This window comes from Silurus meridionalis, chromosome 27 (assembly GCF_014805685.1).
Source record: "Silurus meridionalis isolate SWU-2019-XX chromosome 27, ASM1480568v1, whole genome shotgun sequence".
Classification (NCBI taxonomy): domain Eukaryota; kingdom Metazoa; phylum Chordata; class Actinopteri; order Siluriformes; family Siluridae; genus Silurus; species Silurus meridionalis.
The window spans coordinates 16043274-16059581 of NC_060910.1; the positions used below are offsets into that span (position 1 = coordinate 16043274).

Sequence of the window (16308 nt, forward strand, 5' to 3'; positions counted from 1 at the left end):
CTGCATAAATTACTTTCTTGTATGTATTTTATTGATCGCCTTTTCTTTTCTTTATCTCTTGACACATAATCAAGGACATATATTGTGGCTATTTAGCTGGCAGGTCATCAGTTCATCAGTTCGTGGTACTTCATCGTGTCCCATCAGCTTTCCCTCTTTAATTAGACGGTGACTTATAAAAGGAAAGCTGACAGGACAGTATGCGGTACCACGATTCTGAGTGAGTTGTTCCACGACCATGTTGCTGTAGGTGCAGAGACCAATGCGTTTGCAGATACTGAGGTTGGAATACCAAAAGGTCAAACAGAAACCAGATATTAATAGATTCGTAGTAGATTAAAAACAAACCCAAAAACAAATAGTAGTACCTCATTGCACATTTCAACTGGTTCCAACCAATCATTTGCACAATATCTAAACCAATGGTTCCCAATTATACTATAACTCAGGGATCTTCAACTTGAGGTCCAGTGAATAAACCCTCCTCGCCAGGTGAGGTCCAGACAATTATATACCTCAAAACATGTTTTTTTGCAAGACGAAAGAAATGAGTGTAGACAACATTTTTTATTGGACATGTTTTTATTGAACGAATTGAAGGCTAAATAAAAGATGAATAAAATAAAAAGCTAAGTGCTTTTGTTTTCTGCTGATTCTTACAGATCATAAGTAATGAACACATACCACACTGGTTAAATTTTTTTTTTACTTCACACTTATTCTCTACATCACTAAATGTATCTAATTTTTAACTCTTGTATGTTTTAATTTGCATTGGTTAAATATCAACAGCAATCATTTAGAAACACAAACAGGCAAAAAATAAAAAAATGTTGGAAAAATAAAAGTGCACGAAATATTTTAATGTTCATTTCTACAGTTCCTTTAAGTCCCTAATTATGTCAATAACCTCACATGAAAAACTCGGTTTACAGCAATAACTTCACTTATTTTTCAGAATTTTCTCACATTTTTCTCACATTTGTTTCATCTGCTTTCGCTTTTCAATGTTTGGGTGATTTCTTCTTCTATTGTTTAAATGGCGGTTGGCGTGCAAACTTTAATGTGCGTACACCGCCACCTACTGGTTTGGAGAATGGAGCGCAACTTGGGAATATAAAATAATATAATTATATAATATAATATATATTAACGCCTAAATAAATACATTTTATATTATATTTTTTTAGTCCTGTAACATTTAAATATCTGAATAATTCGTTGTTAATTCTACTTCATTCTAGTATCTCCATAAGTGAATGGTTAATACCACATTCTTTTATTGATTGAAAAAGCTTGTGCCTTTCTGTATTATTTGCTGTTCATTCTAATATTAAAATGGATACTGTTTCAAGGATTCCACATTTTTCACAATTTCCATTTTCGTGTTTTCCATCTTGTATAAATTTCCGTTTAGTGTTGTTTGGCCGATTCTTAATCTTGTCATAATCCCACCCTTTTCCCTGATTTTATCCCAAATGTTCTGATATCTGTTCTTATTTTGCCAACTTATCCACTAGCTTGTTCCTCAATATACCAAAATGTGCTGGTATAAAAAAATTCCAGTTGTTCCACTAATTCCACTCATTTTCCCCATTCAGCAAAAGCATTAGACACCCACACACTGGAATGGCACTCAAATAAATGTCGTCTTTAATTTAAAATGCATTGTGAAATCACAAACGACTGGCAGTATATAAAAAAATTTGCTCTATGATAAAAAAGAAACAAGGCGTCGCTGTTTACTGATCACTTCCACACGGCACCAGGAGGATCCTCTCGTAGTCACCCTTGGTGTCCTCATGGGGAAAAAAAAGACAGAACTTATAATCATAGCAATGAAAGAAAATCTCAGCATAGTGTGTTTCCAGACTGGGATCTTATATGGTCAAAAGGAAACCAGCTTTTACTAGTAGTAGAAGAAACTAGTATCTTATTGCATATAAACTGGCGACACCTACATTCTTTTCATTTGCACAATATCTAAGCAACCTTTTCTCAAGTATACGATAACTGTGGCCATTTCTAAAATGAGTGTTCATTATTGCTACATCCTCCAGAGAAACATCTCTGTGGCAGATTTGCCCAGTTTTACGCCGAATTTCACTTTTGCTCTTTGTTCCAACTCGCTGTCCGTGATGAAATCGCAGACATGGTGACACGTGATCAGAATAGCACCAGTTGCACAGCTTCCAATGTACACAGGATGTCTTCTTTTTGCACACTTCTCTACTATAACTGATTAGGAGTGGTTTGACTGTAAGTTAAAGTTAACTACAGCATGGGTGTGGTATTCTTAGTGGGTTTATCGAGTCAATACTTTCACGTGATCGGCTCTCAGGTATGTGGAAAAAAAACCTGTTGACAATATTTAACGCACAATATTTTCAAGTTGGTTTCTTGTCTTCGGAAAGTACTCTGTACTTAATATGATGAATAGGTGTGCTCCTGAGAGGTTTGAGTGATCTCACCTTGCCAGATGCCTTCTGGTATGCAGCTCGTGATGGAGTCCCCTGAAAGCAACACAATACAATCATCGGAAGACATAAACACTGTTAATAAAAGAAATGAAAGGAGTTCATATTGACAATGTAGAATGCATGATTTAATACAGGTTACATTGCACTGTATGTCTATATTTTTTTCGGGAGAAATTTAAAGGGTTTTTACAGGCCGTCACACCCATGAGTCAATGTATTTGGATTAGGATTCAGTGAAATTGTATTTGCTGTTGTACACAAGCTCCGTGTGATCATAAGTTTGTGTGAAAAGGGTGTGTTACCCTTTGGTATTGATTGCTTTGTACAGAACGGCCTCATCTCCGGCTGGATTAAATGGAATGGGGTCCCACATGTAAACAATTTATTAAATGAATTATACACAATGTTTCTTACAATTCATCACTGATCTTTATTTATTAAATGGTTCACACTGTGTAAGCTTCAGGTTTAACCAGCTTATCATAAAACTCATTTAGAATCAGATGAGAACAACTGACTAAAATTATTGGCAGTAACTGCTTTAAGGACATGAGACACAGCCAGGACAAAAACACACACACTTGTCCCAAATTAGCTCAAATAAATGGACTGGGATTCACTCTCATGAAACTAAAAAGACCAAAGCCCAGAAACAGTTAAACTCTTTATTTTCTTGCATAAGAGGAGTGTAGGCAGAGAACACATGCACACATCTGACCCATACACACCTCTCTCTCTCTCTTTTTTTTTTCTATCCCTCTTTTCATTCCATTTTACCCTCCTCTTCTCTCTCACTTGTTTATTCTTTCTCTCGTTTTGTTTCTCACAGTAAGTTTTTCCATCCGATGAATAAAAAAATGGGTTAGTTTTGCACTCATTCCTTCAAAAATCGTTCTGGAAAAGTACAACATTATTAGGCACGCCAACATACACAGTCTGGTTGAAAAACTTAGAAAGAAATACATGTTGGATAATGGATCTGTGGGACAAAGAATAAATCAGATTATATGCTTTATATCTCAAAATAATCATGAAAGTGGACTGGACAAAAGTGACTCACCATGCAACTGCATAACATACACGTGACTCACTCACTTCTCAGGCACATGCATGCAATTACTAGAAATTAGAGGGGGATTGCAAATCATTAATTTACTTAAGTGCCTTCTGAATTCTTTAAATTCTAGTCTCCAGTACATGCACATGCATGCCAAATTGTGTTAAAGAGTACAGTAGGACAGCAGGGTGTCCTGTGTTTATATCAGTGGCGGGCCGTCAGGGCCGGTAAGGTTTTCTCTGCTGGCATAAAACACTATTATAAGCACTGACCTACATTTACAACCTAAATTCTAATAATTGTCCCATGAAATTATATTATTTTTTCGGAACAGTTTATTCTTTTTATTTCGTACGTTTCTCTTGGCTGCACTGCTTCCAGTATGTGTATGTTTTTTGTCTAATCAGATTTTACCCTCTATGTGCTGCCATGTCAATCTAATCTGCCCAGGGCCTTCACAATCAGTACTGCTGGCCCTTTTACCATAGAGAATATTACGAATGGGTCTGTTTCTTAAATCAGATTTCATATTCACCTCACAGGGCCAGCTAGCTGACCCATAATAGCGTCAGCACTTTTTCATCCTCTGCCCAGATAGATTAAGGCAGTGCTAGATAACAATAGTGTTCACACATTCACTTAGGGTGTACTCACTTTAGTTTGCCAGTTATTTTTTAAACAATGGCTGTATGAGTTATTATATAGGACAGTAAATCTATACTGTTATACAAGCTGCACATTGACTAATGTAGAAATGAAACTTGGAGATATTTTATAGTATTGTCCCTTGAGAACATATGATAAAATTGTTGCTGAAATGTGTACTCACTTTGTGTGTCTGTGTGTACAATTTATGTAGACCAACAGTTCTGGCAGCTGGAACGGTTCCCCGGTCGAGGAGAGAATGTGGTGTGTGACGGCTCTTCACTGCGTGTAAGAGAGTCTCGGTTCCTCAGGAGGAGAACAAGAAACAGCAGCAGGATCTGGAGATCTTGAACACTTTACATCTTGCTGGCCTTCACATGTCCTGATTCAGCAATTTAGATTCTTTTTACAATCACAAATCAAGGTTTCTTGTGTAACTGATTGTGTGTCAACTTCAGTCTGATCCTCAGAATTATCCGATTGTTTCAGAGCAACTCTCACTTTTATATATATTTTTACATGATGTATTAATCTATTGTAGATATTTTAATATTAACATTTTTATTTTACATCATAGTGTGGTGAAAGTGGCACCATTCACTTCTCTCTCATATAACAGTGTGTGCGTACGTGCAGTTGCAATTAGCTTTTTTTCTATGTTCCAGTACTGTGTATAACACCCACATTATCTTCCTCTCCTGATCCAGTGCGGAAGCTCGCTCTCGCTTGCTTTCTCTCTCTTCTTTTCCCTCTATCTTTTTGCTCTTAATACAGTAGAGGTGCATGTAAAATTGTAAATTGGTTCAGCCTTTTAAATATACATTTTCTTCCATTTCTATTTTGTTCCTCTGCACCAAGGGCATGTCTCTCAGAGTCAAATAAATACAATATTAAAAGATGATTCTACATAAGAGTACAACTGACAATTCAAAAAGAAAGAAACTAAATGGATGGTGCAGAATCTGTGTGTAAAGTGACAGTGAATAATGTAATGTGTATAGAAGTTGCTACTAACATCCGTTACATAGAGGTGAGTGATTGTACAGTGCAATGACATACGGTAGGAATAATTTCCTGAACCGTTCTTTGTGACAGAATCAGTCTGTTGGAGAATGAACTCCGCTGCCTCTGTATGTTATCATGTAAAGGGTGGGCTGAATTTTCCATTATTGACAAAGATAATTCCATGATGAGTAAAAGACTGTTAAAACACATCCCCCGTTATCAGTATTGTTAGTGTAGTTTAGGAATAGAATAGTCTTTTTTTTGTCACATAAAAATACAGTGTCCCTGGAGCACAGAGTTCTGAGGTCTTTGCTCAAGGGCCCAAGCGTGGCAGATTTGCTATACCAGGGCTTGAACCTCCAACCTTCTGATCAGCAAACCAGCACCAATACCATTGGAACTTTCCGCCTCATCCTCAGTCCACCCCATTTTTATTTCCTAAATTAAAAAAATAGAATGCACACAAACTAACAGCCACAATATTAACAATTTTTTTAAAAATAAACATTGCATACACAAGCTTTAATTGTAAATATGACAAAGCAATATCATGAACAGTGAAAGTAGAAGCTTGTACATTACATTTTAACAGGCATAATTATTCATAAAAATAATTGCAGAACACATTTGCTGAGCAAAATAAGACCAAGAATGTTATTCATACTGTATCTTCTGCCATCTTGAAACAATATTTGTAAAAATGACAAAAGGAATAAAAGAATTCAGGAATCAGTGTCAGCAAGTACTGAAAATCAAAGTAAAATCTGTATCGGACCAGTTGACTCATTAATCCAAGCATCCTTTATTTGAGTTAATTTAATAAGTTCCTAAAGCTATTCTACTATTAGGAGACCACTTGCAAGCCTGTTCTGCACACGTTTGTAAAGACACATCAGTAAATTTCTTCTCTAGGAACTGATGGAGAAGCTGCACATCATGTGTGAACGGTATAGTAGATGGTGTGTTAACCATCGGTTTGCTCAGAGTAGCTTGGAAGACATGTTCTGCCCATTCACTGGAGCACAACCCGCTCTGCTGCTTCGGTCAGACAAAGGATATTGTGACCAATCTTGTTGTGTAAATGATCTAACTTCAGAGCGAGACTGGGCATCTAATACAATCGGCTCTTTTCATTGTAACCAGCAACATCTTTAACAGCCGAAATAAGTATAAAAGTATAAAAGACACCAGTCACAGAATCAACCGCTACCATTCAAACCTCTCCACCACCATGGGTGAGACCAAACAGCTGTCAAAGGACATCAAGGACAAGTTTGTAGACCTGCACAAGGCTGGAATGGGCTACAAGACCATCAGCAAGAAGATTGGTGAGAGAGACCACTGTTGGCATTCGAAAATGTAAGAAATACAAGATGAGTCTATCACTCTCACTTTGAAGCTCCATTTAAACTCTCACCTCATGGGGAAAGGATGATTCTGAAAAAGGTGAGATCAGCCCAGAATTATACAGGAGAAGATTGTTAATGATCTAAAAGGAGCTGGGACCACAGTCACCAAGAAACCAATGGTAACACACGAGGTGTCTGTACTCAAGAATGCACATGAACAGATGCGTCTGAAGTTTTCCAAAGAACACCTAAATGATGCTGAATGAGGAGGCTTGGGAGAAAGTGATGAGACCAAAATTGAGCTCTTTGGCATCAACTCGACTTGTGTTTGGTGACAGAGAAATATGACCCCAAGAACACCATCCCCACTGTCAAACATGGGGGAGGAAATGACCTGGTTTGGGGCCGTCGAAAGAAACCTACCATAAAATTTCTAGACTCTTTGTTTCCTTGTAAGAGGTAAAACGCACAAAATCAGCAGGGGATCAAATAATTATTCCCCCCCACTGTAGTCACATATGAGGTCTTGAGCGGAGCTGGATTTTTCACTCACCAATGGATGAACAGTGAGTGTTGTAGACTCTTTGACCTCTTAAAACATATTTGTCAAACTCAAGGCAACATCTGGCCCGATGTACAAGTATATCTGGCCCACGAGATAATTTTATATAAATCTATTATTATTGTTATTAATGGCCCAGCGATATGAAGTGCTGATAACACAAACTACAGATCCCATAATGCAGCGCTTCAGCAGCCTTACCGAATGCTAGCCAACCTGGGAACATTCCAGAGTCAATCAAGTCAAGCTTCTGTTGATGTATTTAACCCTATTGTAAAGTTATTGTGAAGCCCCTCACAAAGGCGATGAGAAAAGTGGATCCTGAAAACAGAGCCTTTTAAAACTGATGGGATTCTGACTATATGTTTACTGACACTGCCGGTAAACACGTGTGTCTTATTTGTGGAGCGAATGTGGCTGTAATAAAGGAATTGAATCTAAGACGCCACTACGAGACAAAACATCAGGAGAAGCTGAAAAACCTGAATTCAGAGCAGAAGATCCAAAAAGTAGAAGAGTTAAAGAAGAATCTGACATTTCAGCAGACGTTTTTCACCAGAGCAAAATCACAAAGTGAAGCTGGTGTGAAAGCAGAGAAGAAATCGGAGTCACATCAGCCGGTTATTTACCGAGGGAGAGTTTCTGAAGAGCTTCATGATGAAGGTGTGAGACGTCTGGTGTTTGAAGATATTTTTATGGAGAGCAAAATATTTTAAGTTATTTAAAGTTTGTTTATTTTTTTTTTAAATGGCATAAGAGCAAATAAATCTGTTTTGATTTGTTGTTATTTTAACGTTTACTTAAAAGCACAATTTCTATTTATTTTTTTTAGGGTTTTTTCGCAACATGTTCATATTTCTAACTTGTATAATTGACAGGAGATATTTGTATGGAGAGCAAAATATTTTAAGTTATTCAAAAGTTTATTTATTATTTATTAATTATTTATTTATTCTGGAATAATATTCCTGTTTTTATTCATATTTAGGTTCAGAAAACATTGTTTTAGTGTGTTCAATAAATGTATTAATTTTTAAAATAAGACTGTGGCTTCTGTGTCTTAATAAACAGTATAATTACGATCACTTTTTCATTGAAAGTCCAGGATTAAGTCATTGGAAGATTCATCACTTGAAGATTCAGAGCATGGAGATTACTGTTCATCAGAGGAGGAGAAAGCTGGATTATTCAACCTTCAAAAATAAAAACATCAGTGATAATGATGATAATCATTTTATTATTATTAAAAACCTGCATTAGAAATATTGCACTGTGTTTATTGTCCAGCATGGTTTTCAATTAGGAAACTAAAATGGTAATAGTTTATAAGAGATATAAAAGATAACATACCATTTTTATATTCTTCATGACGCAGGTCTTGTGCCATGAACTTTAACATACTGGGGGGGAAAATCAGCATGTGTTCAGTTTAGTGCATCACATCACTGCAAATTGTTCTTTTAATCGATTATTTCATTCATATAAAAACAACAAATGCAGAAACAAATGGATTTTGTTTTCAAGACGGTCAAGAACACTGACACAAAAAAGAACATGTGTATAACCATATATTTAAGTCAAGTAAATACATTTTGCAAGTTAATCCAAGCCATTTTTCTATTGACAAGGACCACTACAACCTTCACAAGAATCCAAACTGGATAACAGCACTGTGAACTTCATGATGGAAATACTCATTTAAAAACTTCCCACAACAACTTTCATTCGTCACAAAAGATAAAAAAAATAAAACATGCGTTACATTTAAAAAAAAAAAAAAAATGCAAAATACTATTTAATTGCTAGTCAATTTTCCTTTTTTGGCAACCGTCTGCGAATAGTTTTTAGGGGGTATTTGAAATTAAAGCTTGTTGTTATTAAACACTTATTCTGAAGCATAGCGTTACTACAATAAATTACAATGAACGTGGATGTATTTTTAAAAAATAATTTGTATTTACCTCAGACGCCTTGGGGGGGTTGGGGGGTTACGCTGGATGCCCTTCCTAACGCAACCCTCCCCATTTATCCGGGCTTGGGACCGGCACTAAGAGTGGCTGGGGTTGGTTCCCTGACCGGGGCTCGAACCCGGGCTGCAGTGGTGAAAGCGTCACATCCTAACCACTAGACCACCAGGGGACCTTGTGTTTTGGATCATTTGAAGTGGACAAATAGCACTCAGAGGTAGACTTTCCTGCAGAGAGATGCAGTTGTCCAGGTTTGAAATGTTGAGACCAAACAAGCACCTGGGCAGCACTAAAAAATTTTAACTACTTCTGATGTTATAGAGAAGGAACCGACAAAAGGAAAATGACAGTTAAGTGTTCAGGGTTACTCCGAGATTGTGAGCAGTGGCTGAAATGGAAAGCAGAGAGTTGTGTAGATCTTAAGAAGTTCTCTTGGTGGAGTTAAACATGCTCCTGAGGTACCAGTGACCAGTGTTCCTGCCCCTTCCCTCTCCTCGGATCTGCCTGCTTCATCCCGTCCTGCCTGTGGATGATTCTCTCTTGGATTGGAGGCCACTCAGCCTGAGGATCCATGAAATTACAGAGTAACACAGGAGCTTCGAGGATGGATTTGGACTGTATATAATGTCCACAGTCTGCTACACTGACTGCTTCATACTTGTTCATGAAGACAGGAACTGTGGGTCGAGTTATCATTCTCTGCAGCCTTGCAACTCGTTCATTCGGAGCAGGATGTGGAATCACAGGCTGACGGAACTTATAATGAACATCAGCAGTTTAAAAAGTGGCTGCAAATAATGCACAGTAGCATTTCCAGCTCCTTTGTTGATTGTTTCTTGTGGCTGTGAGCCAATGAACAATTTGAAAATATACCTTTACAGAAAAACAAAAACAAAAAATTGGTCCGGCGGAAGTTATACCCACAATCATTTATTCAAGTAAAAGTACACTGTTTTTAAACTACTTATAGTACAATTCCTCAGGAAAAACTACTCAGTTACAGTAAAGTATTTGTAATTTATTACTTCCCACCACTGTACATAAGACATTAGACAGTGACCAATCAAAGGCAGTAAAACCTGCACTGTTACATTGCAAAGACTATTCTAATTACAGAAATGTATTCGCAAGGATGAAGAACAGTATCCTTTAATATGGTATAAGATGCCCCTGCCAAGGGCTGAAGGAAAAAAAATGTATACTGTTCAAAGTCGTGTTAGATGTAAGCATGAGGTGCAGTGTGTCACTATGCAACAGGCAATAGCACGTCTACATTTTAGTGTTAGTTTTACTTTTCAGAGAAAGATTATTGCTATTCAGAAATAAGGACTACAACACTTAGGGGTATGCCAATATGAAAAATTGGCATTGACAAAGTGGTGTGATGAATTCAGTCTGATCACATCGCCCTGATGTCTAGATGGTGTATGATGTGTTGGTCATCAATTTCTGAAACGTATTTCTTAATACCTTGCAATAAATCAAAGCCACAGTGTTGTTCCACAGACACAGCGAGCATGCTAGATAAGTCGGGTCAGAGCTTAGTTTCCAAGGCCACATCGCTTTCATTGTGTGCCAAAAACAGTTTAACAGCAGGGTGGGGTCTACATTCTGAGCATTCTGATGTTCACAGTGAGTCTACCAAGCTTAAAACACCACACCCCACTTTACTACTCCCACTGCTTTCCCACCAGTTTTTCCCACTCAGTAAAATCATTAGACACACACACATAAGAATGGCACTTTAAGAAATGTTGCTTTTTAATCAAAAATTATTTTGATGACAAACAACTGGCAGTATGGGGGGGAAAAAAAGTTGCTGTTTACTGATCACTTCCACACAGCGCCAAAAGGATCTTCTCATAGTCACCCTTGGTGTCGTCCTGGAAAAAGAAAACAAATGACGGATTGAAAATCTCAGCATAGTGTGTATTAGGATCTTGTATATTAAAAAAACAAACAGCTATTACTACTAGAATCTTATTGCACATATAACTGGCTCCACATACATTATTTTGCACGATATCTAAGCAACCTTTTCCCTAGTATACTACAACTGTGGCCATTTCCAATGCTAGTGTTCTTTATAGCGACGTCCTCCAGAGGAACCTCGGCAGGCACCTTCCAGACAGTCAAAACATTTGCCACTGCTTGCTAAATAAAACCCGGAACACAACTAATATGGTCTGCCGAATATCACAGCTAGTTAACTAGAAAGCTGTCGCTGCATAAGCTAGCTAGGTACACCAGTGATTGCTAATTCTGTTTGATTTCTGGCAAATCTATAAACAAAAAGAAACGGCTGTTATCCAAAATATTTCTACAAGAAAAACAGCCGTAAAGTTGGTCAGGATTGTTTGGGCTTGTTCTTCCAAATGATGTTCCATGTTTAGCTTATAGTACAGAACTATGGAATAGCTTAAACTGTGAAGTAATCATTTTCTGAATTTTTTAAAATCCAAATTTCACAAGATTTATGAAGCATGCACGTATTTGGTATTTGCTAATACCATGTCAGCGCTTGTAGTACTGTGAGAGATTTTTCGACAACAGGCAACACCAATAAGCAGTCCAATTCACGGCTGTTCCTCAATCGAAACCTACCAGAATGTCCTTGTAGAGGGTCTTGCCATATTTAGTCTTGTATTCCTTCTTGATCTGCACCATGTCGATCTCCGAGCGGCTCACCATGATCCTGGTCAGGATCTTCCCTCTGTAGCCGGAGCCCTATACAATCACACATACCTTTACTTCTACAATCATTAATTAGTGTGTCGATTGAACAGCCCATGATCTGGGAAGTGGAAGGGATATAAAGACCTAAAAACCGATTTACCTTCATTGCCAGGTTGAGTCTTTCAGCAAAGTAAGCAGGCTTGCTCCCGGCACATTTCACTAGCAGTGACACAAAAGCAGACATTATTTGATTGCTAATAGGCGTAGCAACAAAATAAAGTACACTTTTTGCAGCATATTTTTTGATCTTGAAACCTTATTGTTGTGCAGTCAACAAAAGATTTTTCTTCATGACTGATTTCACATTGCTACAAATCATTCTTACCATATTTTTGCAAACAGAAGTGTCAGGGAGTGGCACGGAACAAAAAAATATTTAAAATTGAAACAGAACCTCAACTGAACTTTCAAAACACAAATGTGTAATCACGTCCCATAAATGCTTTCGTCCAAACTTGCAGCTCGCTCATCCAGCCGGGACTGAATCCTTTAGAGTTGTGCGTTTCCACAATCCAACCCTCAGCGTTACAGAGACCACTAAAGAATGATCAAACAAGTGAGAATAGCTTACCGACAGAAATCAAAAGGTTCTCGATGTCTCCCTTCAGCTCCAGGTCAATTGCTTTGGCCACATCTACTTTGCTGTACTTTGAGTAGCAATCGAAAACTGTAAGGCAGATAAACCAGATACATAAAATGAGACAAGCTTTGGAGTAAAAGCACACAAAAAAAAAAACCATCAGAACTGAAATCACAGCAGTTCAAATTTTATGAAATAGATCATTTCACCGAAGATGGTACCTTTTCTGAGTTGAGGAGCGCTTCTGCTGGTCAGGATGTTGATGAACACGGCGCAGTCGGTGCCTTTCTTTTTCTCTCCGGCTTCGTAAAGGTCCTAAAGTAATGAGCATGTTGTAGTTAAGCAAAACCAAGACCAAAGAATGAACACCAAATAACCGTTCCCCTGCACACACATTTCCTTACCCTGGCATCTTTGTCCGCCAGCTCCGCGTTCACACTGGGGTCTTCACTCCTGGCAGCCTGCAAGAGCAAAACGATGTAAAAGATTTACACACGAGCTCTCGCACTTCACTCATTCACAAGAGAAATCGTGTTTTGTATTTCAGCCACCTTGCAGAGAGCCAGAAGGCCGTCCCTGAAGTGTCCGCTGGTGTCAGACTTGATGTCCGCCTCCAGATCCTTCTTGAATTCTATAGGAAAAATATTCAGATTAACACGTGTACTAATGTAATCATCAGGAATAACCATATATTTAAAAATTATTTGAGAGCCTCAACACAATCAGGAGAACATTAAACTATTTGCAGTGCATTAATATTATTACCAAACAACCCGCAAAAAAAGTGGCGCTTACCTTCCTTGTAGGCATTTTTGAGGTCTCTGATCTCCTTGTTGGTTCTGGAGGCCAAAATCTCAACCAAGGTGTCCTCATCTGTGCCCAAGCCCTAGCAAATAAGCATTAGATAAATAAAAAATATTTAATACAGGGACAGTTATGATTTCACAGGGTCTGATATTTTAAGCTTAAATCGCTACACAATGTTTGCTAGTGGTCGGCATTCCCGTCCTGAGTTACTATTGGTTACCAAGAATGTGGATTGGTTTAGCATCCGGTTAGAACAATATTCCCATAACCAGATAGTTAACTTGGATATAAGACATACTACTATTTATAAGAAATATGATGGCTTGACCATTGTCACCATAAATTCAATGTATTCTACATCAGACTACTTAATGTCTATACTCTGCAAAGCAACCTTCCTGGCTAGAAAAAGCTAAAATAACGTAAAAATCAAGGATACATTTCATTTTATATTCTGTTGCATCTGGTATCGTTACCTTCATGGCCAGTTTGAGTTCATGGGCATCATACTGAGCCGGAGTACAAAGCAAAGCCAGAACCACATCTTCCAGCTCACCTTTCAGAGCTGCCTTCAGAGCTACATCGAGGGGCTATGCACAAAAAGGGTACAAATTTTTTTTTTTTAGGGACTTTATGCGTTTATCAAAAGTAGACATACACACTTGGTCATTGTTCAGCTGAAAAATCTGATTTCATGCCTAATGGTCTTATTTATACACTTCACTTGATCTATATGTCTAAGACACTGAATTTTAAAACAGAGTCTAGGAATCCAAAGATTTTTCAGTTATTGGGAAAAAAAATAACCCCATTGGGGTCCAAGCACCAAGACCCTTTTCTGTTCATAAGGACTATTTGAAAAATGTAAATAATATTCATGGAATAAATTCATACACTTGGTGATCAGTGGACATATTTTTACAGTTCAATAGGCCTCTGGCTACAGACGGTTATATAACCGATTAAGAGTGGCTTGACTGTGAGTCAAAGTAAGCCAAAGTATGGGTGTAGATGAGCTTAGTGGTTTAATTGAGTAAACACTTTTACTTGATCAGCTGTCAGGGATGCAATTTGGAGCATTTGCCCACAACAAAACCTTCCCCAACATTTACCGCTGACTGGTTACACAACACATTTAAGTTTTCATGACTTGAGAAAGTACTCAGGTAATTAACTGTGCTCCTGAGAAGTACAAAAGATCTCACTTTGCCAGCTGTCTTTTGGTACGCAGCTTTGATCTGCTGCCTCTGTTCGTTGGTCCGCTTCACTAGAACTTCGATGATGGTGTTCTCGTCGACGCCTGAGAGCAACAAAACACAATTTAAAACAAAATTAATATTGACAATGTAGAATGCATAATCAATACATGATCCATTATACGGTATATCTATATTTTCGGCAGAAACACATGCAAAAGAGGTTTTTTTTACAGGCTGCCACACCCACACATATTGTATTTACAGTTCATTTATTTCCTGAGTCAGTGTATTTGGATTAGGATTCAGTGCAGATGAAGTTGTGTTTGCTGTTGTTGCTCCATGTGACCATGAGTTTGTGTGAAAAGGGTGTGTTACCCTTGGTCTTGATGGCTTGGTCCAGAACGGCCGCATCTCCGGCTGGGTTAAATGCAGGGAACGGTGTCACGGTGCCCTGAAAACCCTACCCACATGTACACAATCGATTAAAACCAATTTAATCTGCAAAGACACATTTTGCAGTGAACAGCCATCTTTAATAGTGTTAGGCTTCGTTGTGTAAATAATCATACACTCTTGCATGAAATTTTTTTTTAAATAAATCAGAATCAGACTGTTTTCTAAACATTTTAAAAGCTGAAACCAAAAAAAAGCTGAAGTGATTCAGAGGATGAAGTAATGCAGAAGCTGACGCCATTCGGAAGCGAATCGAGTGATTCAGCTTCAAGGTGGAGCTTCGGTTGCCAGCATACAGTATCAGAAACCACACAAATGAACAAATGAATAGACGTCATTTTTATGGCCTCTCTGAGCTACTGACCTTAATTCTTGGTAATGACAATTTGGTTAAGTAAAAAAAAAGGCACACACCTTTAAATTAGATCAGATAAATCTACAGTTTTGGACTGGGATTTACTTTTAGGAAAATGGGAGCAAAGCACAGAAACAGTTAAACTCTTCCTTGTCTTGCAAAAGAGGTGTGCGAGGAGAGACGACATGCCCACATCTGACTCATACCCAGCTCTCGCTCTCTTTTTCTAGTTATATCCCATACACTCCCTGCCTCGTTTCCTTCCCCTTTTCCCCTCCTCTCTCTCTCTCTCTCTCTATTTTCTCTCTGTCATGGTAAGTTTTTCCATCTGACGAAGAAAAAAAAAATGGGTGTTGGTTTTTCACAAATTCCTTCAAAGAAAACTGGAAACTTACAACATTTTCAGATGCACCCAAATACACAGTCTGCTGTAGAAACTGGGAGATCAAAGACATGTTGGATGATGGATCTGTGGGACAAAAAAATAAATCAGATTATGAGCTTTCTATCTCAGAACCATCACTATACTTAAGTGACACTCACTTATCACACATGTGCATGCAATTACTAGAAATTAGATTGGGAAAAAAACTCTGCACACATATACATATATATAATAGAATATATAAACTAGTTGGCAATATATTGTGCCTTAGGATATACAAGGCAATATGATATAATAATGACATTATTATTAATAATAATTCCCAGGACCTACAGAACTCTTCACTCACCGTGATTTGTATTCTGGGAGACGGAGGAGACGCGGAAAGCACTCGTACGACACCCATGTTTATATACATATCCGTCGGTAGGCGTGGTGAGTTTTTTTGGTTGCCTGGAATTTTGTGTCCGCGTGGGCGTGGCTATCTGCAGAGCGCCTCAGCGAACCAGGAAGTGACAGAATTCTATCAGAATAACGTTTTCCGTACTACACCGCACCCTGTACTTGAGGCATTCCCAGTCCAAATAAACACTTTTTTAACATTTAAACAGCACATTAAAAGCATAAAACCTGGATTTATTACCTGATAATAATTTTAACTCTACATGTTATTGTATAAAGATGGCTATATTCATGTAATGCCTAGAACTCTGAGCATTTTCAGGCTT

At 37.9% G+C, this 16308-nt stretch overlaps 1 protein-coding gene and 1 long non-coding RNA gene across 2 annotated transcripts in view; one reads left to right on the forward strand and one right to left on the reverse strand.

Annotated features, from left to right (window-relative positions):
* The window catches only part of LOC124380694, a 79137-nt gene extending 74049 nt beyond the window's left edge, over positions 1–5088 (forward strand). The window contains exon 3 of the long non-coding RNA XR_006924715.1: positions 4397–5088. This is a non-coding gene — a long non-coding RNA (uncharacterized LOC124380694). The remainder of the gene's footprint in view (positions 1–4396) is intronic.
* Positions 5089–10802: 5714 nt separating this feature from the next.
* On the reverse strand, positions 10803–16079 carry anxa1a (annexin A1a). Its single transcript, XM_046842173.1, has 13 exons — positions 15930–16079; positions 15591–15664; positions 14763–14847; positions 14394–14488; positions 13665–13778; positions 13177–13267; positions 12933–13012; positions 12786–12842; positions 12603–12696; positions 12373–12468; positions 11902–11960; positions 11670–11792; positions 10803–10948 (listed from the first exon to the last, which is right to left on the reverse strand). The coding sequence occupies exons 2-13, from the start codon at positions 15648–15650 to the stop codon at positions 10889–10891; spliced, it is 1014 nt and encodes a 337-aa protein (XP_046698129.1). The 5' UTR covers positions 15651–15664; positions 15930–16079; the 3' UTR covers positions 10803–10888.
* Between the last annotated feature and the right edge of the window lie 229 nt (positions 16080–16308).

Coding starts and splice junctions, on each gene's coding strand:
- anxa1a (XM_046842173.1), bottom strand. CDS start 15,650: ATGTCTTTGATCTCCCAGTTTCTACAGCAGACTGTGTATTTGGGTGCA. Junction 13,268..13,664: donor AACTCAAACTGGCCATGAAG/GTAACGATACCA, acceptor CTTATTTGCTAG/GGCTTGGGCACAGATGAGGA. Junction 10,949..11,669: donor CCCTCTACAAGGACATTCTG/GTAGGTTTCGAT, acceptor TTCTTTTTCCAG/GACGACACCAAGGGTGACTA.